Here is a 21,128-nt window from a genome sequence, read left to right as displayed (position 1 = left end):
TACCTCAATGCTAAACACTTAAACTATTATGGCTGTTATGGTAATAATAAAAGACTTAATCTACTACATGATATAATAGTTTAGTGTCTCTAATCACGTAGACCCCCCCTCCCCTTCTAAGTAATTAAAATAAATTTTATCAAATATTTAAGAAACCTCATCAGCTACTCTAGAATACTTTATCCCTGTTTGGCTATTCTTACCTAGGGTCAAAAGAGAAAGACAACATCAAATTTTTAGCCAGTTGGGCTCCCTAGTATTTAAGTTAGAATATGGCATTTTGTATTGAAGACTAAACTCTCCATTTTTTTTTAATAGCTTGAAACCACATTTGTAACTTGCATATTATATTCCTTCCCTGACTCTTATTTCTCTGTTAAAAGTCTTTTTTGGATACAGTTAATATGATCTTCACATGCTTATTAATTATTTTCTGAGTGCCTCCAGGTTGAGTGTCCCTTCCATCATGAAAGAGTCTTGAATATAATACCACCATATCGAAATTTAGAATAGAATTTTCTTTTGCAGAACATTGTGCCTGCCCCCACATTGCACAGTGCATATGACATGTAAAGCTGATTTTATCTATTTTGCTGTTTCAGTGCATCTACATTTAAGTTGCCTGAAAAAGGACAAGTTGCATTATTGTGTCGTGAAGTCACAGATATTTCTGTTCATTTGCCTGATTCTCTACAGTGGCTGTATTCTGATGCTGGTGTACAAAGCTGTTCTGATGCATTGACTGTTGTAATACATGTTCTTATGCTTGAATTAGGGTTTTTACCACATGTAAGTTTATCTAACTTGTGTTTAGTCTTTATGGTACATTCCTAATTTTATAATTATATTAATTATTAAGTGTAATTTTTTATTACTTTGCAATAGGAAACACTTCACTGCATTCAATTTTAAAATGGTTTATTAAACTGGAACAAGGGTTAATATATTAACTTTCTATTATTGTATAAGGCAATATCTGGAAGTCTCATTTTAGGAAGGATGAGGATCGGTTGAAGAACAGCAAGATTACTATTTGGTAAGAGTACCACAAAATGACACTCCTGGCAGTTCTGTAAATTGCAGTGCCCAAGAACTTCTACCTGGAAGGAGACTTGATTGAAGTGTTTAAGGCTTTAAATGCATTGAGTAATGATATAAGAGTAAGGATGCTGATAGCTTCCTTACTCTTTCTTGTGGCGCACTATGAAAATTACTTTTTTTCCTATGGCACTATGGTCATAGATGCCGATGTGCATAATAACTCATGACATGAACTGTAGGGTTTCAATACCCTATAATGGAGTGAGCACATTAAGTGTAGAACTTCAATATGTTATAATGGAGCAATTGTAATTATCTGTACAGTATGTAAATAGTGGTGGGGGTGCCAGGAAAGCTGGCTGGGACCACCTAGTACAATAAAAAAAAATAATAATAAATCCTGAAACAAACAAACGATACTCTTTCTTGAACAACACACACAAGAGGACATAAATTTAAATTGGAAAAGGATGGATGCACAAAAATTTTCTTTCCACCAGAGTGATTTATCATTGGAACAAACTGTATAAGCTTGCTATTTGATTCATCTTAATGCAGTAGGTGTGTGGTAGTATACATTTAAGTGTAAATTTAGATATAATCTACTGCTTATTTCTGTCATAGGCACAGTTTAATATCATGTGACTAACCCTTATTTCATTGGAAATAAGGTTAGTCACATATCCAAATTAGAATAAAATTTCTTTCATTTTTTGAGAAATTCATAAATAAGTATTTTCCCCTAATTTTCTCTTAATTTTATGGTAGGTTTGCTAATAGTTAAAGAAATTTCTTTAAAACAGGTTTAGTGTAAATTTCTTCAGGGGAAGAGGAAATTGAAGTAGGCACAGGAACAATAGTGAGTAATAAGTTGAGTGGAGATATACGACTTCTGATGATTAACCATTTGAGAAGTGTAAAATATGCTTGAACAAATATGTTGTTGCAATTATTATAATCGTTAATCACACTATGGTAAAATAATAATTTCAGCAACATTGCATTTTCTGTTCCTTGCTCCCCCGCTTTTGGTATTCTTATTGAGTTCCCCTGTGAAGTATGGACCTCAGACACTGCCCCAGCTGCTCTATCACTGGCCATCTGTCATTATGAAATGTTGCTGTATGAAGTTGCTTGATCTACTTGTAAGTATTCCAGTTATTAATGTTTTGTCATTCACAATTCCTGGAGATGTTGTTAATGATGGTTTAAGTGGCACACTTTTAAGAATTTGTTTAAATTAAGGTTAAGCAATTAGGTTAAAACCATGAACCTACTTAATAATGATGGCCATTTATGGCCATTATTACGAGGAGCAGTACAAAAGCAATCAAGCTCTCAGCTGCCCACATCAACTCCAGAGCTTGTACTTGGTCATCACGCAACACAGCGGCAACTTCCCAAGGCAGAATGCGCTGGTCCCACAAGAACTAGTAGTTGTTGGTGACTCTATTGTCAGGGAAAGGTAGAACATGCTTTATAAAAAGGATAGGTGGAATAGGACCAGGGTATGTGTGCCAGGGGCAAAGGTCGATGACGTAGAGCGGATATCATCTTTTAAGGGCACAAAAGGTGATATAGTTGTACACGTTGGCACTAATGATATTAGGAGTAGGAGACCGGCAGAATTACTTAACAAGTACAGGTCACTGTTGAAAAAAAGCCGTGAATTAGGGTTGAATTTGAAAGTGTCTGCAATTCTGCCCAGACACGATAGGAGGGAGTATATGATAACAGCTTTGTCGACCAATTCGGCCCTGGAAAGATTCTGCAAGGCTCAAGGGGTAGAATTTTTTTCAGCCTGGACTGTAATTGGTAACAGGAGAGACTACTTCTACAGGAATGGGATACACTTAAATAGAGAGGGGGGGCAAGAATATTTGCTGATACTATCGAGGCAGTGTTAGGTGGGTCGGAAAACTACTAGCTTGGGGGGGGGATACAAGGACTAATAGATTAACAGTAGCCACTGGCAGAGGTGAAAGTGATTCTTGCACTGCTTCTATTGGAATGAGCAGCATCCTGGAAAACAAGATGCAGGGTATTTCAGAGACTGCTGCGAGTCATTGCGGTACATGTAAACACATGGGTTGTGTTAGGGTAGCTAAGAATAGGAACAGGTGCATGTATACTTGCGTGTACACCAATGCTAGCAGTTTGGTAAATAAATTTGATGAATTTGAGGTATTGCTCAAAACATCAAAGGCAGATATTGTTGGGATATCAGAGACATGGTGTCACACAGATATAAGGAATTTGGGGAGTACAATGTGTACAGAAAGGATAGGAGTGGAGGAGGGGTTATGCTATTAGTTAAGAAACACATAAAATCCAACGAAGTGAAGCCAGTCGACATCGCTGGACAGTGCAGTGTCGAGTCAGTTTGGTGTGACATAAGCATTGGGAAATCAGAATTGAGAGTAGCAGTGTGCTATAGGCGTAATGACTCTGATGAGTATAATAAGAAACTGTACAGGGAAATAAGAGTGGGCCAGTAAATCAGAGAGTCTTATAATGGGGGATTTTAATTTCGTAGATATCGACTGGAATTTGTGGGTTGGTCACTCACACACTAGAAAGGATTTTGTGGATTTATTGGATGATTGTTTTCTACATCAGCATGTTCGGGAGGCAACTAGAGGGAGTAATACTCTTGATTTGATTATCAGTGTGATTCTTCATGCATTAAGAATCGCAAATAAAGTAACCACTAGGTGGCAGTAATCACAGTGTGCTGAAGTGGGATTTAATGAAAGAGGTTTTTGCTTTGTTTTCGTAAAGGCGACTATGATGGTCTGAGACAGTATTTAAATTCTATACAGTGGAACCAACTGATGATGTTACCAACAGCAAATTCAAAATGGGAAGCATTCAAAGAACTTATCTTGGAAGCTACTAGGCTTTACATACCAACTAAGGGATATTGTTAAAGGTTTAGGCCTAAATGGATGTCAGAAGAACTAATGAGACATATGGCAGAGAAGAAAAATGCATGGGATACATATAAATTAACACGTGATCCAGAAGCCTATTAGCATTAGCCTTAGTAGAGGCATTTGATGCAAGAAAGCAAGCTTATGCAGCATCAGCAAAAAAAAAAAAAAAAAACCACTTCCACTTCACCCCTCTGTTCGTTCGAAATACCTCTCCAGCTGAGCCTTAAACTTAATTAGGCTATCAACTTCTACAACAAGGGAGATGGAAGTCTGTTCCACCAACCAACCACCCGCTGACTAAAGGCAAAAAATCCGCACGTCTAACCTACATCTGTCTTTCCTCAATTTGAATTTATGCCCTCTCAGGTGATTATTCTGAGCAAGAGGATAAAATCCGATCGTGTTGAGCATGCTCAAACCATTCAAGGCCTTATACAACTCTATCAGATCACCTTGCTGATGCCTAGTTTCCAGACACTGTAATTTGCAAAACTTAAGCCTTTCTTCATAAGAGCACCCCTTTGTTCCATTCACTAATCGTGTTGCCCTTCTCTGTACTCGTTCCAGCAGCTCTACATCCTTCTTGAAATGAGGCCTCCAGATATCCTCCAGAAGGCCTCCTCCCTTGTATAACCATCGCCGACCGGGCTAGCCGAGTGGGTAAAGTACCTGCCCGGCAACCCAAAGGTCGCGGGTTCGATTCCCGCCTCGGGCTTGGATCACTGTACTGCAAAAACCTTTGGAGGTGCAATATGGCCACAGAAGCCGATGCGCCAACAACTACCAAATCAAAAAAAAAAAAAAAAAAGTATAACCATTGCGTTATACAAGGGAATAATCACCTCCCTATCACTGCTAGAAAAATTCCTGTATATCATTGATAAGACACCATGAGCTACTCTTGCAGCCCGTCTGCACTGTCAGAGAACTTCATATCCGCCTGCACAATTACCCCTATTTTCATTCTCTACCACTCTCAGTGTAGTACCACAGAGTTGATACGTTGCTCTGGGGTTGCTGTTTCCCATGTGTAGTACTTTACATTTGTCAATGTTAAACTTCATTTGCCACCTCTCAGCCCATCTGCTCAACCTATCCAGATCCTTTTGCAGCAGCATAGCGTCACTAGTGTCCTTAACAACCCTGCCAACCTTTGTATCGTCTGCAAACTTGGACATTAAGCTTGATATACCATCATCAATATTATTTATAAATACAGAAAACAACAATGGACCAACACTGAACCCTCAGGGACTCCATTAATAACATTAGTCCACGATAAGCAGTGTCCATTAATTACCACTCTCTGTCTTCTGCCACTCAACCATCCCTTTATCCATAGCAAAAATTTGCCACCAATGCCGCACTGCTCCAATTTGTGCAGCAGTCTTCCATGTGCAACAGTATCAAAAGCCTTTCTAAGATCCAAATATATAATATCAAAGTTATTCCCTGCATCCAATTCTTTTGTGACTACATCATAGTATCCAATCAAATTAGTCAGGCAAGACCTTCCCTTAACAAAACCATGCTGTGTCTGAGCTATAACTGAATTCTTGTCAAGATGATCCTGCAGTGCTTCTTTAACCAGTGCTTCCATTAATTTTCCTGGAACAGAAGTTAAACTCACAGGTCTATAATTACTTGTGTCAGCCTTTGATCCTCCTTTGTGAATTAGGGTTACATTTGCACATCTCAAGTCTGTGGGTACCTCCCCTGAGTCCAAAGAAGCTCTCATAATTATGGCTAATGGATTGCTTACTTCCTTTGCTGATTCCCTTAATATAACTGGATAGATCCCATCCACCCTAGGTGCCTTTCTTGTATTTATCTTCAACAATTTCTCCTCCACTTTACTCTCAATTATTAAAAGATCATCTAGCTCACTGCCAGTGTTTACTTCATCTATGGCAATTCCCTTCCTGAATAACTCCTCATGTGTGAATGTAGATGCAAAATATTGATTTAGTTTGTTAGCTACCTGAGCAGGATCATGAACAGTTGACCCATTGATATCAAGTGGACCAATCTGATTCATCCCCTTCCTTCAAGAGTTTACATAAGTAAAGAACTCTTTGCTGTTTTTCTTTGCATCTCTTGCCAAAGATTTCTCATAATCTGCCTTTGCCTACCTAACCTCCTTTGTAACTTTGTTAAAGACCAACTTGTATCTATCATAGGCTTCTGTGTCACGTGTTAATTTGTATGTTTTTTCCCATGCATTTTCTTCTCTGCCGTATGTCTCATTAGTTCATCTGACATCCATTTAGGCCTAAACTTTGAACAATATTTCTTAGTTGGTATGTAAAGCCTAGTAGCTTCCAAGATAAGTTCTTTGAATGCTTCCCAATTTGAATTTGCTGTTGGTAACATCATCAGTTGGTCCCACTGTATAGAATTTAAATAGTCTCAGTCCATCGTAGTCGCCTTTACGAAAGCAATAACCTTTCCCTTTACCCCTAATGGAAGTTACCTCTTTGAGTAAATCCCACTTCAGCACACTGTGATCACTGCCACCTAGTGGTTCATTTATCTACAGATTCTTAATGCATGAAGAATCACTACTGATAATCAAATCAAGAGTATTACTCCGTCTAGTTGCCAAGCCTATAGCACACTCCTACTCTCAATTTTGATTTCCCAATGCTTATGTCACACCAAACTGACTCGACACTGCACTGTCCAGCGATGTCGACTGGCTTCACTTCCTTGGATTTTACGTGTTTCTTAACTAATAGCATAACCCCTCCTCCCTTCCTATCCTGTTTATCCTTTCTGTAGACGTTGTACTCCCCAAATTCCAGTTCTGCATTCCTTGTATCTGTGTGACACCACGTCTCTGATATCCCAACAATATCTGCCTTTGATGTTTTGAGCAATACCTAAATTCATCATATTTATTTACCAAACTCCTAGCATTGGTGTACACACAAGTAAACATGCACCCGTTTCTATTCTTAGCTACCCTAACATAATCCATGTGTTTACTTGTACTGCAGTGACTCCCAGCAGTCTCTGAAATATCCTGCATCTTGTTTTTCAGGCTTCTGCTCATTCCAATAGAAGCAGTGCAAGAATCTCTTTCCCCTCTGCCAATGGCTACTGTTAATCTATTAGTCTTTGTTTCCCCCCAAGCTATCAGTTTTCTGACCCACCTAACACTGCCTCGATGGCAACAGCAAATATTCTTGCACCCTTTCTATTTAATTGTATCCCATTCCTGTAGAAGTAGTCTCTCCTGTTACCAATTACAGTCCAGGCTGAAAAAAACTCTACCCCTTGAGCCTTGCACAATCTTTCCAGGGCCGAAGTAGGAGTGTGCTAATGACTCTGATGAGTATAATAAGAAACTGTACAGGGAAATGGAGTGGGCCAGTAAATCAGAGAGTCTTATAATGGGGGATTTTAATTTCCCAGATATCGACTGGAATTTTTGGGTTGGTCACTCACACACTAGGAAGGCTTTTGTGGATTTATTGGATGATTGTTTTCTACATCAGCATGTTCGGGAGGCAACTAGAGGGAGTAATACTCTTGATTTGATTATCAGTGTGATTCTTCATGCATTAAGAATCTGCAAATAAAGGAACCACTAGGTGGCAGTGATCACAGTGTGCTGAAGTGGGATTTACTCAAAGAGGTAACTACCATCAGGGGTAAAGGGAAGTGTTTTTGCTTTGTTTTCGTAAAGGCGACTACGATGGTCTGAGACAGTGTTTATATTCTATACAGTGGGACCAACTGATGATATTACCAACAGCAAATTCAAAATGGGAAGCATTCAAAATACCTATTTTGGAAGCTAGCTCATGGTGTCTTATGAATGATATACAGGAATATTTCTAGCAGCGATAAGGAGGTGATTATTCCCTTGTATAAGGAAGTGGTCAGGGCACACCTTGCGTACTGTATACAGGTCTGGAGGCCTCATTTCAAGAAGGATATAGAGCTGCTAGAACAAGTACAGAGAAGGGCAACAAGATTAATGAATGGAACAAAGGGTCGCTCTTACAAAGAAAGGCTTAAATTTTGCAAATTACAGTGTCTGGAGACTAGGCACCGGCGAGGTGATCTGATAGAGGTGTATAAAGCCTTGAATGGTTTGAGCATGCTCAATGCTGATGGGATTCTTCCTCTTGTTCAGAATATTCACCTGAGAGGGCATAAATTCAAATTGAGGAAAGACAGGTGTAGGATAGATGTGCAGAAATTTGCCTTTAGCCAGTGGGTAGTTGGCTGGTGGAATAGGCTTCCATCCCTTGTTGTGGAAGTTGATAGCCTAAATAAATTTAAGGCTCAGCTGGACAGGTATTTCGAACGAACGGAGGGGTGAAGTGGAAGTGTTTTTTTTTTTTTTTTGGCTGATGCTGCATAAGCTTGCTTTCTTGCATCATATGCCTCTACTAATGCTAATGCTAAAAGTAATGCCTGCTGTATTTTCCCTCAGAAAATCCTCCATCATCAATAATAATAATAATCCTTCATCTTTAATAAACACGCTGTTATTTGTTGCAAATTAAATTCCAGCCCAAAGTCACCATCTCGGAATAATTTCCTTAAATTATACCAAATGTGTTCTTGAAATTATATATCTGCCGTTTAAGTCTCATATTTTTGATTATTTTTATTTACATTTCTAACTCAAGTTATTCATTAGTGCTTGATGTTCTCAAATAAAAAAAAATTAACATAGCTTATTTATTTCAAAATATAAGTTATAGTGATAATAATTTTTTAATACTTTACAACACTGTTTTGCTCTAACATGATTGATAAATTCCAGCAATCCTCGCACAACACGATTAGAGAATTGTGACAAATCGCATGTAACACGATATTTTTGAACTTTTGTGTGGTGGGGAAAAACCTGCTATTGACTTGCTAGTCAATATGGAAAAAAAATTATTAGGAAATCCTCGTGTTCTGAGGTATTGAACTTGTGCTTGTTTGAGACCATAAAATATTGTGACTTCGAAGCTTGAAGCTTGCGACTTTTAAGGTTTTTGTAAGGTTATTTTGGTTTTTATTTGATCGTTATTAAATTTTTACCAGTATGTATTACTAAACTGTTCTTAAGGAGCATATTGGAATAATTTTTTTGTTGTGAATTAAATTCCAGTCCTAAATTATGCCTAAGGAAATTAGGCATAATTTGGGTAACTGCCGATTTATTTAAAGAATGGATTCTAAATTGTTTTGTGCCTGATGTGTTAAACTATTTAAAGTGAAAAAAATCTAGATTACAAAGTTTTATTACTGTTGAATAATGCAGCAGGGCCATCCAAAAGATTTAAGTCATCCAAAATGTTGAGGTAATGTTCCTACCACCTAATACAACTTCTTAAATTCAGCCTTTAGATCAAGGCATTATATCTACCTTTAAAACTCATTACATCATAAAATCGTTTCAACGCATTTTGGAAAAAATTGATTCAGCTTCAAATTCGGCACCTCCGTAGCCAGGTGGGCAGGAGCAGCAGTGCATAGCACAAGCTTCTTGATTAGACCGGGGTTCAAGCCCGTGACCACCAAATACGGAGAATGCGTTAAGGTCAGGGAATGACCACCGCATATCCCTGGAGCAATATGGCCTTAGTTGCTAATGCTCCTAAAAACCAAAAAAACTAACAAACAAATAGCTTCAAAATCTGGAATATCTGCTACCAATTCCTTAAATGCCAATCTACAGGTAATTTTCCATTGGGGCAAAGACAACTTAGTTGATTCCTATCCTCCTAAAACTCAGTCTTGTTTTATATCTCGCAAAAAGGACTCTTCTCATCCTATGCTTATCTTTTGTGACACTCCTATTTCTAGGCAAGATGATATCTCTTTTGGGGATTACCTGACTTATAATCTCTTTTGGCACAAGCACATTACAAATATTGCCTCCTCTGCATCTAAAAAACTTGGTTTTCTCTTTCGCTCTCGGCGTTACTTTTCTTCCAAACAACTGTTTACTCTGTACAAATCGCAAATTCGCCCTACTGTGGAATATTGTTCCCACATCTGGGGCCATGCCCCCAAAACCTCTTTCAGGCTTCTAGATTCCATTCAGAAGAGGACAGTTAGTTTCATTAATGACTCATCTCTAACAGAGTCTCTTTACTCGCTGTGTAATAGACGTACTGTTTCTGCTGCATGCCTTTTCTACAGATATTTCCACGAGCAATATTCTTCTGAATTGGCTTCTATAATTCCCGCTCTCTCTTTCAAAACAGTCTCAACACTTACTGCCACCATCCAACATCCATTTGCTGTCCAACTTCAAACTCACAGAACCAACTTTTCATCTTCCTCGTTTATTCATTCAACTGCCGTTTTCTGGAACAACCTTCCTTCATACGTATTTCCTGAAAATTAGTCTACAGAATTTCAAATCTAATGTCAACAAATATCTTCTTTCGTCTTCTCAACCTCCAACCCAACACGGTACTAAGTACTATAGGTTCTAATACCTCTTGTGTTTGGGGTTTTCATAAAAAAAAAAATAATAAGTTATTTACAGTACAATATATAAATAAGATATTGGCGGAAACAAATAATTTCATATACATATAGTAATGTAAACAGGCAACATTTCACTGAACAGAAGTAGTTAGTTCATTGTTACTCACTGTCATACTATTTCTAGTTTAGACAGGTTATTTTTTGGGTGGACCGCTCACCGATTTAAGCCTTTCATTGTTTGACAAAGTGCTATTGTTGTCTTGCTTTTGGACACACTTCAAGTACGTGTAAACAAGAAAGACCTTCTTGTGGACATTGTGGCAAACAAGGCCATATCTTTGATGAGTGCCCCAGCAAGGATCAACCGCCTGTCTGCATTAATTGCAAGAGGCACAAACATGATGCTAATCATCCGGTCAGAGATATCAACTGTCCTGAATATATAAAAGCTCAAGACACAAACAACGAACAATTCCCTTCTAATATCACAGTGTTATCGAGTTCAAGCACTTCCCAGACAAATATCTTGACTGTAAACTTAAAATTTCTGTAAGCCAATGCTCACCATTCACGCACCGTGGCAGATGAGCTACGTCGTGTATCTGAGGAGGAAATCATTGACATTCTCAATGAGTTCCTCCTCAGATACACGACGTAGGAACTCATTGACATTCTCATTCTTCAAGAACCATACCATAGTAAAGGACGAATTGTCGGATATCCTTGCTCTTCTCGGATTTTACAACCAACTCATCCAGATCCTAAGGTAGCCATCGTAATATTTAATAAAATTGTTGACATTTTACTCTTGTCCTGTTTAACATCACAGCATGCCATTTGCATTCAAGTCTTGAGTCCTAATCACTCGACTTATGTTATCTCAATGTATTGCCCTCCGTCATCTGACTTGATTCCTCACTTACACTATATCGATTCCGTATTCAGTTTATTAGGCCCTATTCCTCTGTTAATCTTACTCGACTCCAAGTCTGCATTGTGTCGTAGTTCTTTCACAGATGCTCTGGGATTACTGCTTGAGGATACCATCTTCTCCCATCAGCTTACTGTCTTGAATCAACCAAACCAGCCATATACCTTTTCTAATTCCCTGGGTGAATCAAATATAGACATCTCTCTGGCCACAGCCCGTATTGCTCCTTATATTAGTGACTGGCACGTTGAAACTGACCTAACAACAAGTTACCATCGCTCTATCGTCTTCCTGCTGGTATCAGCTCTTCCTCTTCAACAACCTCTTCGTAATCTTATATGTTACTTTCTTAGAACCATAAAATGGGATCGTTTTAATCGTTCTGTTCTCTCTCACTTGCCTGAAGACAACCTAGAAAATTTTAATTCTCTTACGACCGAACAACTAGCACTGCATATTCAAAACATTATCATTACTGCAATTCAGAAATCTATGCATAAAAAGAAACTAAAAACTAACTGCTCACCTTGGTGGAATAATGAACCTTCCTCTACTCGGAAACTTGTACATAAAGCCAGAAGAAATTTTCAGCACAAAAGGCGTACCTGGCCTCAAGAAGAAGTCAACAGATTACATGAAGAATACAAAACTCTCAAAAGAAAATACATAAAATTGATTTATGAAAGCAAATTGCAATCCTGGCACAATTTTGTCCGTACGTCTGGGAATAATAATCCTTGAGGTGTCATTTATAAAATTGCTAAAAATAAAATGATCTTGGGTGACATTTTTAACTCCATTACCTCCAACAGTATGGAAACTCTTACACTAACAGACTCCATAAATGCCATCTTGGACCAACTGCTGCCTAATGATGATTTCACTAATGACACTTCACACCATCTATCTATTTGAGATTTAAAACAAAAATACCTTCCTTTGAAAGAAACAAGTCCATTCACTGCAGAGGAACTTACTTCAATCTTGAATAAAATTCAGTCAAACAAATGTCCTGGCAATGACCTGATTGACAATATATTTATCAAACACTTTTATGACCTAAGGCCCAAAGTTCTACTTAAATTATTCAACAACTGCTTAAATACTGGAACGTTTCCCAAACCATGGAAACACGGCATTCTTAAGATTTTACATAAACCTGGTAAGCCACTAGATAATGCCAGATCCTACCGCCCCATAGCCTTGCTCTCTCACCTAGGAAAAGTGAGGCGCCTCCGTAGCCAGGTGGGAAGGAGCAGCAGTGCATAGCACACGCTTCTTGATTAGACCGGGGTTCGATCCCGTCACCATCAAATATGGAGGATGCGGAAAGGTCAGGGAATGACCACCGCATATCCCGGAGCAATATGGCCTTAGTTGCTAATGCTCCTAAAAACCAAACAACAAACAAACAGGAAAAGTGTTAGAGAGATTAACAAGACTGGGGATTGAACACTAAAACCCTACATCTATTTTATAATGCTGCCATAATCCCAATTACAACCTATGCTGCCAGTCTTTGGTTTAGACGTACTGCACTTAAAACTGTACAAACTAAGTTATCCACTATTCAACGTTGTTTTCTCCTTAGCCTACTTCACGTTTGCCGAACAGTATCAACTCCGGCTCTACAGACTCTTGCAGGCACTATACCACTTGACCTGCATGTTGTGTTTAGAGGGCTTTGCTTTTACATCCGCAAAGGCATTTCTATGGAATTTCAGGGAATCATTGTTAACCCTCAGGCCGATCCCAAAACTGAGTGAACCAGATGCTGGAATTTGTTAGTGAACACCTGGCAGAATAGATGGAATTCTACCGATAAAGGAACTATCACCAAAAACTTCGTTCCCGACATAACTGCACTACTTTCATCATCCACCAGAAAATGGTTTTCACCCTCACTGTTTACCTCCTACATACTAACTGGTGGTTCGCCTAATGCAAAACTCTACCAATTCAGACTTTCCAATATAGTCTCCTGTCGATGTGGGCTACCGGAAGACTCTCCTCACGTACTTTTTGAATGCTCCATATATGAGGATCTAAGATTGGCTCTTAAGGCAACAGTACCAAACTTGTGTCCCGGAGGTGAGAAGATACTCATTTCTGTCAACAATTTACAGGCCCTTCAAACCTTCTGCAATGCTGCTTTTAATCGCAGGAAGGCTCTCAACCTCAATGTTAATTCAAGAAATTAAACTGAAAACACATCATAAATCATAAAACAACTGTGTGCTGCCTCGTCGTCCTGATGACGTCATATGCAAAATTGTTGTGGCTTTCAACAACACGCAAAGATTTTAACAGATGCCGTGCCTTTCTGACTCATCCTTCATCAAGACTCTCAGCAACTAAATTCTTCCTCTGCTCAGTGATACCGTCGTTGACCAGAGACTTCTGACACCACTCCAGATTAATAGAATTTAGAATTATATCAAGAACTTGCTCCTGCCGATCATGTTTGAATGACATTACTACTTCTGTTTGACAGCACACCTTTTTCTCTTTGTGAACTACTTTGGGCAGCACTGCATAAAGACGTGGCAGGGCAAGAAATGGATAAAGATTTTATTTATTTTTATTTTATTTTTATTTTTACTTTTATTTTTTTTTATTTTTTTTATTTTTTGTTTTTTCATATATATATATATATATATATTTATTCTTATTTATTTATTTATTTTTACTTTATGCTATTCTCATCCCTATTTATTCGTCTTCTGCTGTCCTGTCTCCTGGGAATGTGTGTGTGTGTGTGTACACGCGCGCGCTGTTGCCGGTATGGGGTTCTTTTGAATGGCTCAAAACCCTCTTTGAATATTCAGTGCGTGACTATTGAGGTTGGCCATGGTTCATGCACAGTTGTGGCCTACCTCCCCATGGTGTAGACGGACACTGGGCAAGCTTTCCAGGTGATCGCCTGCCTGGTGACAAAACGGCCAGAAATAACTAAACAACACACACACTGCACGAACATAACATTACACAATTTCTGGCCTGTTACAGTGCTCTGTAACCATCACAGTGTACAAAGACGGAGTTGAACTTTTGTTCAGGTGCCGTCCTACTTAAGATACTATACATGTCTACATGTCTACACATGTCATACAGAAAAGCTTGTATGCCATCTTCATATCAGGTGGTATTGTTGGCTTGCGACATTAAGATGAACTTTGAGGAGAAGGATCAGGGACAGGGAAATACAATTCAAGGATGTGACGTCTGTATTCCCTGTCAGAAGCGAACTTATTAGGGTCAGCATCGGACTGGGCACATGAAAGTAGTTGAAAAGGCTCCTCTCATCTCATATCCAATAGGTAGAGACGGCTGAGATGAGGGCATGGAGTGGAGTTGCTCTGAGGGAAGGCTGAGGGATTCTCCACAACCACAGGTCCCAGAATGATGGTGCCGAAATCTCGCCAACCGTCATTTCGATAGTTGTGGTAAGACATTTCACCGTAATTAGTGTGGGGAGCCTGTGAATTTGAATCAAACTGGCCATTCCTTAGCTGTGGAGGGAAGTTTGTTTGTTTTTGACCCATTTTAAGAATCTTTTTACAGAAAGCCTATTTTACAGAAGTTCAAGTCTAATATCAACAAATATCTTCTTTTGTCTTTCGAACCTCCCAAGCATGGTACCAAGAACTGTAGGTTCTAATATCTCTCATGTTTGGGGTTTTCATAAATAAAAAAAAAAAAAAAAAAAAAGAGGAGGCAGAAACATCCTAGTGCCATCCCTCTTTAGGTGTCTCTTCCCACCTGCTCTGCCATTGCTAGTAGAGTGTGATTGATATTTTTTTCCCTTCTTGCTTGATATCAGTCTTAAGTTTTATGATAATCCCTATGATATTTGTTGTGATTAGCTTTTTGACTCTATAATTGAGTCCTCTTAATTATTTCTTAATCCAGTGGCAGTTCTCCTGCTAGGACCTGCAGATTAGATTCCATTCTTAACCAAAAGGAGCCCTCGTGGTGGTTAAGAATGGAGTCCTAATTTTCTTTTATTGTTATCTAAAGTTGCCTTATAGTACCATATGCCTGTGCCATATGTAATAACTGGGAGGAAGACTGTCTTATAAATAAGAGCAAGTGTCTGCCTTTATAAACCCCAGTCAGCATAGGTGATTCTAGCAATTAATTCCAGCATAATTCCTGACTTTTTTGGCCACGTGCACAATCTTGAAAGTTAACTTATTGTCAAATATCATATCTAGACATCTCATTTCTGTTACTAGGGCTATTTTTACCTGATTTTACCTGCTATTTTATTTCATCTGTGGATGTCTGTTCAAGTGATCTATCAACAGAATTTAAATTAAAATAAATAAATTTTGTTTATTAGTATTAGTATTAGTAATGGCCACATGGTGCAAGAAAGCCTATGGCTTATCCTGCACCAACAAAAAAAAAAAACCTAATAATTAATAAAAGAAAAGGAAATTAAAGCTATCATCCTATGCGTCGTTTCCCTCACCTGAAGGTACTATCCAGATGACCTTTGAATTTCCCCAAACTGTCAGCCTCTACCGCCCATGTAGGCAACTTATTTTAGTAATTTATAACTCTCTGGCTAAAATAAAACTTATTGCAGTCCAATCTAAACATCTTCCCCCCCCCCCCCCCATAACTTGAATTTATGTCCCCTAGTTCTAGCATCATTTATAATCTTGAAAATTTCGTCCTCATTCATTTTACTGATGCCTCTCAGAGCCTTAAACACCTCAATCAAATCTCCTCTGAGGTGTCTAGTTTCCAAACTCTGCAACCCACATATTTGAAGTATTTCTTCATAAGAATGCCATTTCTTATGAAGAAATAACTCACCAGGGAGTTACCCATCTTTGCACCCTTTCAAGAAGCTCAATGTCTTTCTTTAGGTGGGGGCTCCATACTTGAACACAGAATTCCAAGTGTCGTCTAACAAAAGTGGTCCTTATATAATGGGATTATCACGTCCCTATCTCTACTTGCAAAAGTTCGATAGATCATCAATAGGCCACCATGGCCTTCCTTGCAATCTGTTTAAATTGGTAGAGTAGTTAATGATCACTTTCTTGTCTGACCATATTGTAACACTCAAGTCCCTTTCCTTCAGTACTGGGTTTAGTTGAACTCCACCAAATGAATAAGTTATTTTGGGATTACTGTTTCCCAGGTGTAATACCTTACATTTTGTTGGATTAAAGCATAGCTGCCATTTTCTGACCATTCCTGAAGTCTATCTAGGTCTCTCTGAAGAAGCTCAGCTTGACAGTGATCATTAACTACTCTACCAATTTTAACATCATCTGGAAATTTAGACATCACACCCTGTATCCCTTCATCAATGACGTTTATGAAATTTAAAAACAACAGTGGTCCTAATACTGATCCTTGGAGAACCCCACTTCTTACATCAACCCAATCTGAGGAATAGCCATTTATCACAACCCTCTGCCTCCTGCCCTGAAGCCATACTGATATCCATCTAAGGATTTTCCCACTGATTCCAACCTGTTCCAGCTTATAAAGCAACCGCTCATGTGGGACTGAGTCAAAAGCTTTGCGGAAATCTGCTGAGTATTCTTGAGAATTTCAATTCGATCCAAATGATCCCGAATTCCACCCTTGATCATTGCCTTCATGATTTTCCCTACCACTGAAGTTAGACTGACAGGTTGATAATTTTCCACTTCACTCTTAGAACCATCCTTATACTCCAGGACGACCACATGGCCAGATGCTGTTCTAAACAGACCAGGTATTGGCCTTGACAAATAAGACAAAGTTGTTAACAAAGGTGACCTTGTCAGTTGAGATGGAGGGTGTACAAGAATGGACAGAGAGGGGGGAAAAAAAAGCATCGCGTCTACATAAAATCATTTAGACAATCAATTCTACATGGTATAAAAAAAAAGATCATTTATTTAACAATATGAAAAAATGTGAAATTAAAATTGAAGACAGATAAAATAAACACTCATCGATAGTTTTCAGGTATTCGTTGCCTTTCTTCAGTCGAAAAATGTTAGTACAAAAATTAATCGAGAATGCTTGGTATGGTGGTTATGCGAGGTGACCCACATGAACAGGTGCTGGCAACAGTTATCAGTTGGAAAATTTGGGCAACATACCTAAGTGTTTTTTATATATATATATATATAGATAATAATAGCATTATTATTAATCTTATTAATTTTCATTGTTAATTAAATTGCATTTAAATGGAAATCATGCCCCAGACTAGAGACAAGAGCAGCAAAGCAATGAGCACAAAGAAGCGGAAGTTAGCATTAGCATTAGTAGAGGCATTTGATGCAAGAAAGCAAACTTATGCAGCATCAGCCAAAAAAAAAAAAAAAAAAAAAACCCACTTCCACTTCACCCCTCTGTTCGTTCAAAATACCTGTCCAGCTGAGCCTTAAACTTATTTAGGCTATCAACCTCCACCACAAGGGATGGAAGTCTGTTCCACCAACCAACCACCCGCTGGCTAAAGGCAAATTTCCGCATGTCTATCCTACATCTGTCTTTCCTCAATTTGAATTTATGCCCTCTCAGGTGATTTTTCTGAGCTAGAGGAAGAATCCCATCAGCATTGAGCATGCTTAAACCATTCAAGGCTTTATACACCTCTATCAGATCACCTCGGTGGTGCCTAGTCTCCAGACACTGTAATTTGCAAAACTTAAGCCTTTCTTCGTAAGAGCACCCCTTTGTTCCATTCACTAATCTTGTTGCTCTTCTCTGTACTCGTTCCAGCAGCTCTACATCCTTCTTGAAATGAGGCCTCCAGACCTGTATACAGTACTCTAGGTGTGGCCTGACCATCGCCTTATACAATGGAATAATCACCTCCTTATCCCTGCTGGAAAAATTCCTGTATATCATTGACAATACTCCATGAGCTACTCTTGCAGCCCGTCTGCACTGCTCAGAGAACTTCATATCTGCCTGCACAACCACCCCCAAGTCCCTTTCATTATCTACCACTGTCAGTGTAGTACCACAGAGTTGATACGTTGCTCTGGGGTTGCTGTTTCCCATGTGTAGTACTTTACATTTGTCAATGTTAAACTTCATTTGCCACCTCTCAGCCCATCTGCTCAACCTTTCCAGATCCTGTTGCAGCAGCATAGTGTCAGTAGTGTCCTTGACAACCCTGCCAACCTTTGTATCGTCTGCAAACTTGGACATTAAGCCAGATATACCATCATCAATATCATATATAAATACAGAAAACAATAATGGACCCAACACTGAGCCCTGAGGGACTCCACTAATAACATCAGTCCACGATGAGCAGTGTCCATTGATTACCACTCTCTGTCTTCTCCCCCTCAACCACCCCTTTATCCATAGCAGCAATTTGCCTCCAATGTCACACTGCTCCAATTTGTGTAGCAGTCTTCCATGTGCAACAGTATCAAAAGCCTTTCTAAGATCCAAGTATATAATATCAAAGTTATTCTCTGCATCCAGTTCTTTTGTGACTGCATCATAGTATCCAATCAAGTTGGTCAGGCAAGACTTCCCCTTAACAAAACCATGCTGTGTCTGAGCTATAACTGAAGTCTTGTCTAAATGATCCTGCAGTGCTTCTTTAACCAGTGCCTCCATTAATTTTCCTGGAACAGAAGTTAAGCTCACAGGTCTATAATTACTTGTGTCAGCCTTTGATCCTCCTTTGTGAATTGGGGTCACATTTGCACATTTCCAGTCTATGGGTGCCTCCCCTGAGTCCAAGGAAGCTCTCATAATTATGGCTAAGGGTTTGCTTACTTCCTTTGCTGCCTCCTTTAATATAACTGGATAGATCCCATCCACCCCGGGTGCCTTTCTTGTGTTTATCTTCAACAGTTTCTCCTCCACTTTACTCCCAGTTATTTCAAGATTCTGTAGCTTACTGCTAGAGTTGAATACACCTCTGGCATTCCCCTCGCTGAATAACTCCTCATGTGTGAATGTCGATGCAAAATATTCATTTAGTTTGTTAGCTACCTGAGCAGGATCATCAACACTTGACCCATCAATATCAAGTGGACCAATCTGATTCATTCCCTTCCTTCTAGAGTTTACATAAGTAAAGAACTCTTTGCTGTTTTTCTTTGCATCCCTTGCCAAGGATTTCTCGTAATCTGCCTTCGCCTGCCTAACCTCCTTTGTAACTTGGTTGCATATCAACTTGTATCTATCATAGGCTTCTGTGTCATGTGTTAATTTGTATGTATCCCATGCATTTTTCTTCTCTGCCATATGCCTCATTAGTTCATCTGACATCCATTTTGGCCTAAACCTTGAACAATATTTCTTAGTTGGTATGTAAAGCCTAGTAGCTTCCAAGATAAGTTCTTTGAATGCTTCCCATTTTGAATTTGCTGTTGGTAACATCATCAGTTGGTCCCACTGTATAGAATTTAAATTCTGTCTCAGTCCATCGTAGTCGCCTTTACGGAAGCAATAACCCTTCCCTTTACCCCTAATGGTAGTTACCTCTTTGAGTAAATCCCACTTCAGCACACTGTGATCACTGCCACCTAGTGGTTCATTTATCTGCAGATTCTTAATGCATGAAGAATCACTGCTGATAATCAAATCAAGAATATTACTCCCTCTAGTTGCCTCCCGAACATGCTGATGTAGAAAACAATCATCCAATAAATCCACAAAAGTGCCGTGGGAAGGGGAATAACAAAAGGGGGCAAATACATCACATCCTAAAAATATGTGCAACTTGTGAAATGTTTGTGGATCTATCTGGAACAGGACATGATTTAGTCAAGGAGGATGTCTTTGTGTGTGTGTGTGTGTGTGTGTGTGTGTGTGTGTGTGTGTGTGCTAGGTGCAGAGAGTGTCAAGAAATTAGGTGCCAACTCAGTGTTCTGATGGGCATCTATGAGAGTTTGAGGTGTAGAGTAGATGCCCTTGAAAGAACTAGAACGGGGGGGGGGGGAATCAAGCTCTGAGCTGCCCAACACAATGCCAGAGCTCACTACTGTGCATTAGGCAACGTAGCTGCAATCTTCAGGGCAGAATGTGCTGGTCCCACAGGAGATAGTTATTGTCAGTGACTCAATTGCCAGGGAAATGGGAAATATATTGTGCAAAAAGATAGGTGCAACAGGACCTGGGTAGGACTGCCAGGGGGAAAAGTTGATGATGTTGTAGAGCAGATATCATCTTTTAAGTGCAAAAAAGGCAATATAGTTGTACATGTTGGCAGCACTCATGACATTAAGTGTAGCAGATATATGGATTTACTTAACAAGTATAGGTCAACATTGAAAAAAAGTAGCGAGTTAGGCTTAAATTTGAAAGTTTCTGAAAATCTGCCCAGACACAACAGGAGGGAGTGCCTAGCCAATCATTTCAGCCCTGAACAGATTGTGCAAGGCTCGTGGGGTAGAATTTTTCTCAGTATGGACTGTGTTTGTTAACAGGAGAAATTGCTTCTACAGAGATGGGATACATTTAGCATTAGCATTAGTAGAGGGATATGATGCAGCAGCAACAAAAAAAAAAAAAAAAAACCCTTCCACTTCACCCCTCCGTTCGTTCGAAATACCTGTCCAGCTGAGCCTTAAATTTATTTAGGCTATCAACTTCCACAACAAGGGATGGAAGTTGTTCCACCAACCAACTACCCGCTGGCTAAAGGCAAATTTCCGCACATCTATCCTACATCTGTCTTTCCTCAATTTGAATTTATGCCCTCTCAGGTGATTATTCTGAGCAAGAGGCAGTTTCCCATCAGCATTGAGCATGCTCAAACCATTCAAGGCTTTCAG

General features: G+C 39.1%; 1 protein-coding gene across 1 annotated transcript in view; it reads left to right on the top strand.

Moving 5' to 3' along the window:
• LOC150081740 (F-box only protein 7-like) overlaps nt 1-21,128 on the top strand; it is a 389,948-nt gene that overhangs the window by 87,020 nt on the left and 281,800 nt on the right. Inside the window, exon 3 of the mRNA XM_090379603.1 lies at nt 603-789. Coding sequence (XP_090235729.1) covers nt 603-789 — 187 coding nt within the window. The remainder of the gene's footprint in view (nt 1-602; nt 790-21,128) is intronic.

The sequence above is a fragment of the Mastigoproctus giganteus genome, chromosome 8 (genome assembly GCF_048544385.1).
Source record: "Mastigoproctus giganteus isolate SK-2022 chromosome 8, ASM4854438v1, whole genome shotgun sequence".
In the NCBI taxonomy this organism is placed as follows: domain Eukaryota; kingdom Metazoa; phylum Arthropoda; class Arachnida; order Uropygi; family Thelyphonidae; genus Mastigoproctus; species Mastigoproctus giganteus.
Note: the sequence above shows the minus strand (reverse complement) of the source record. Positions and strands in the feature narration are given on the sequence as shown.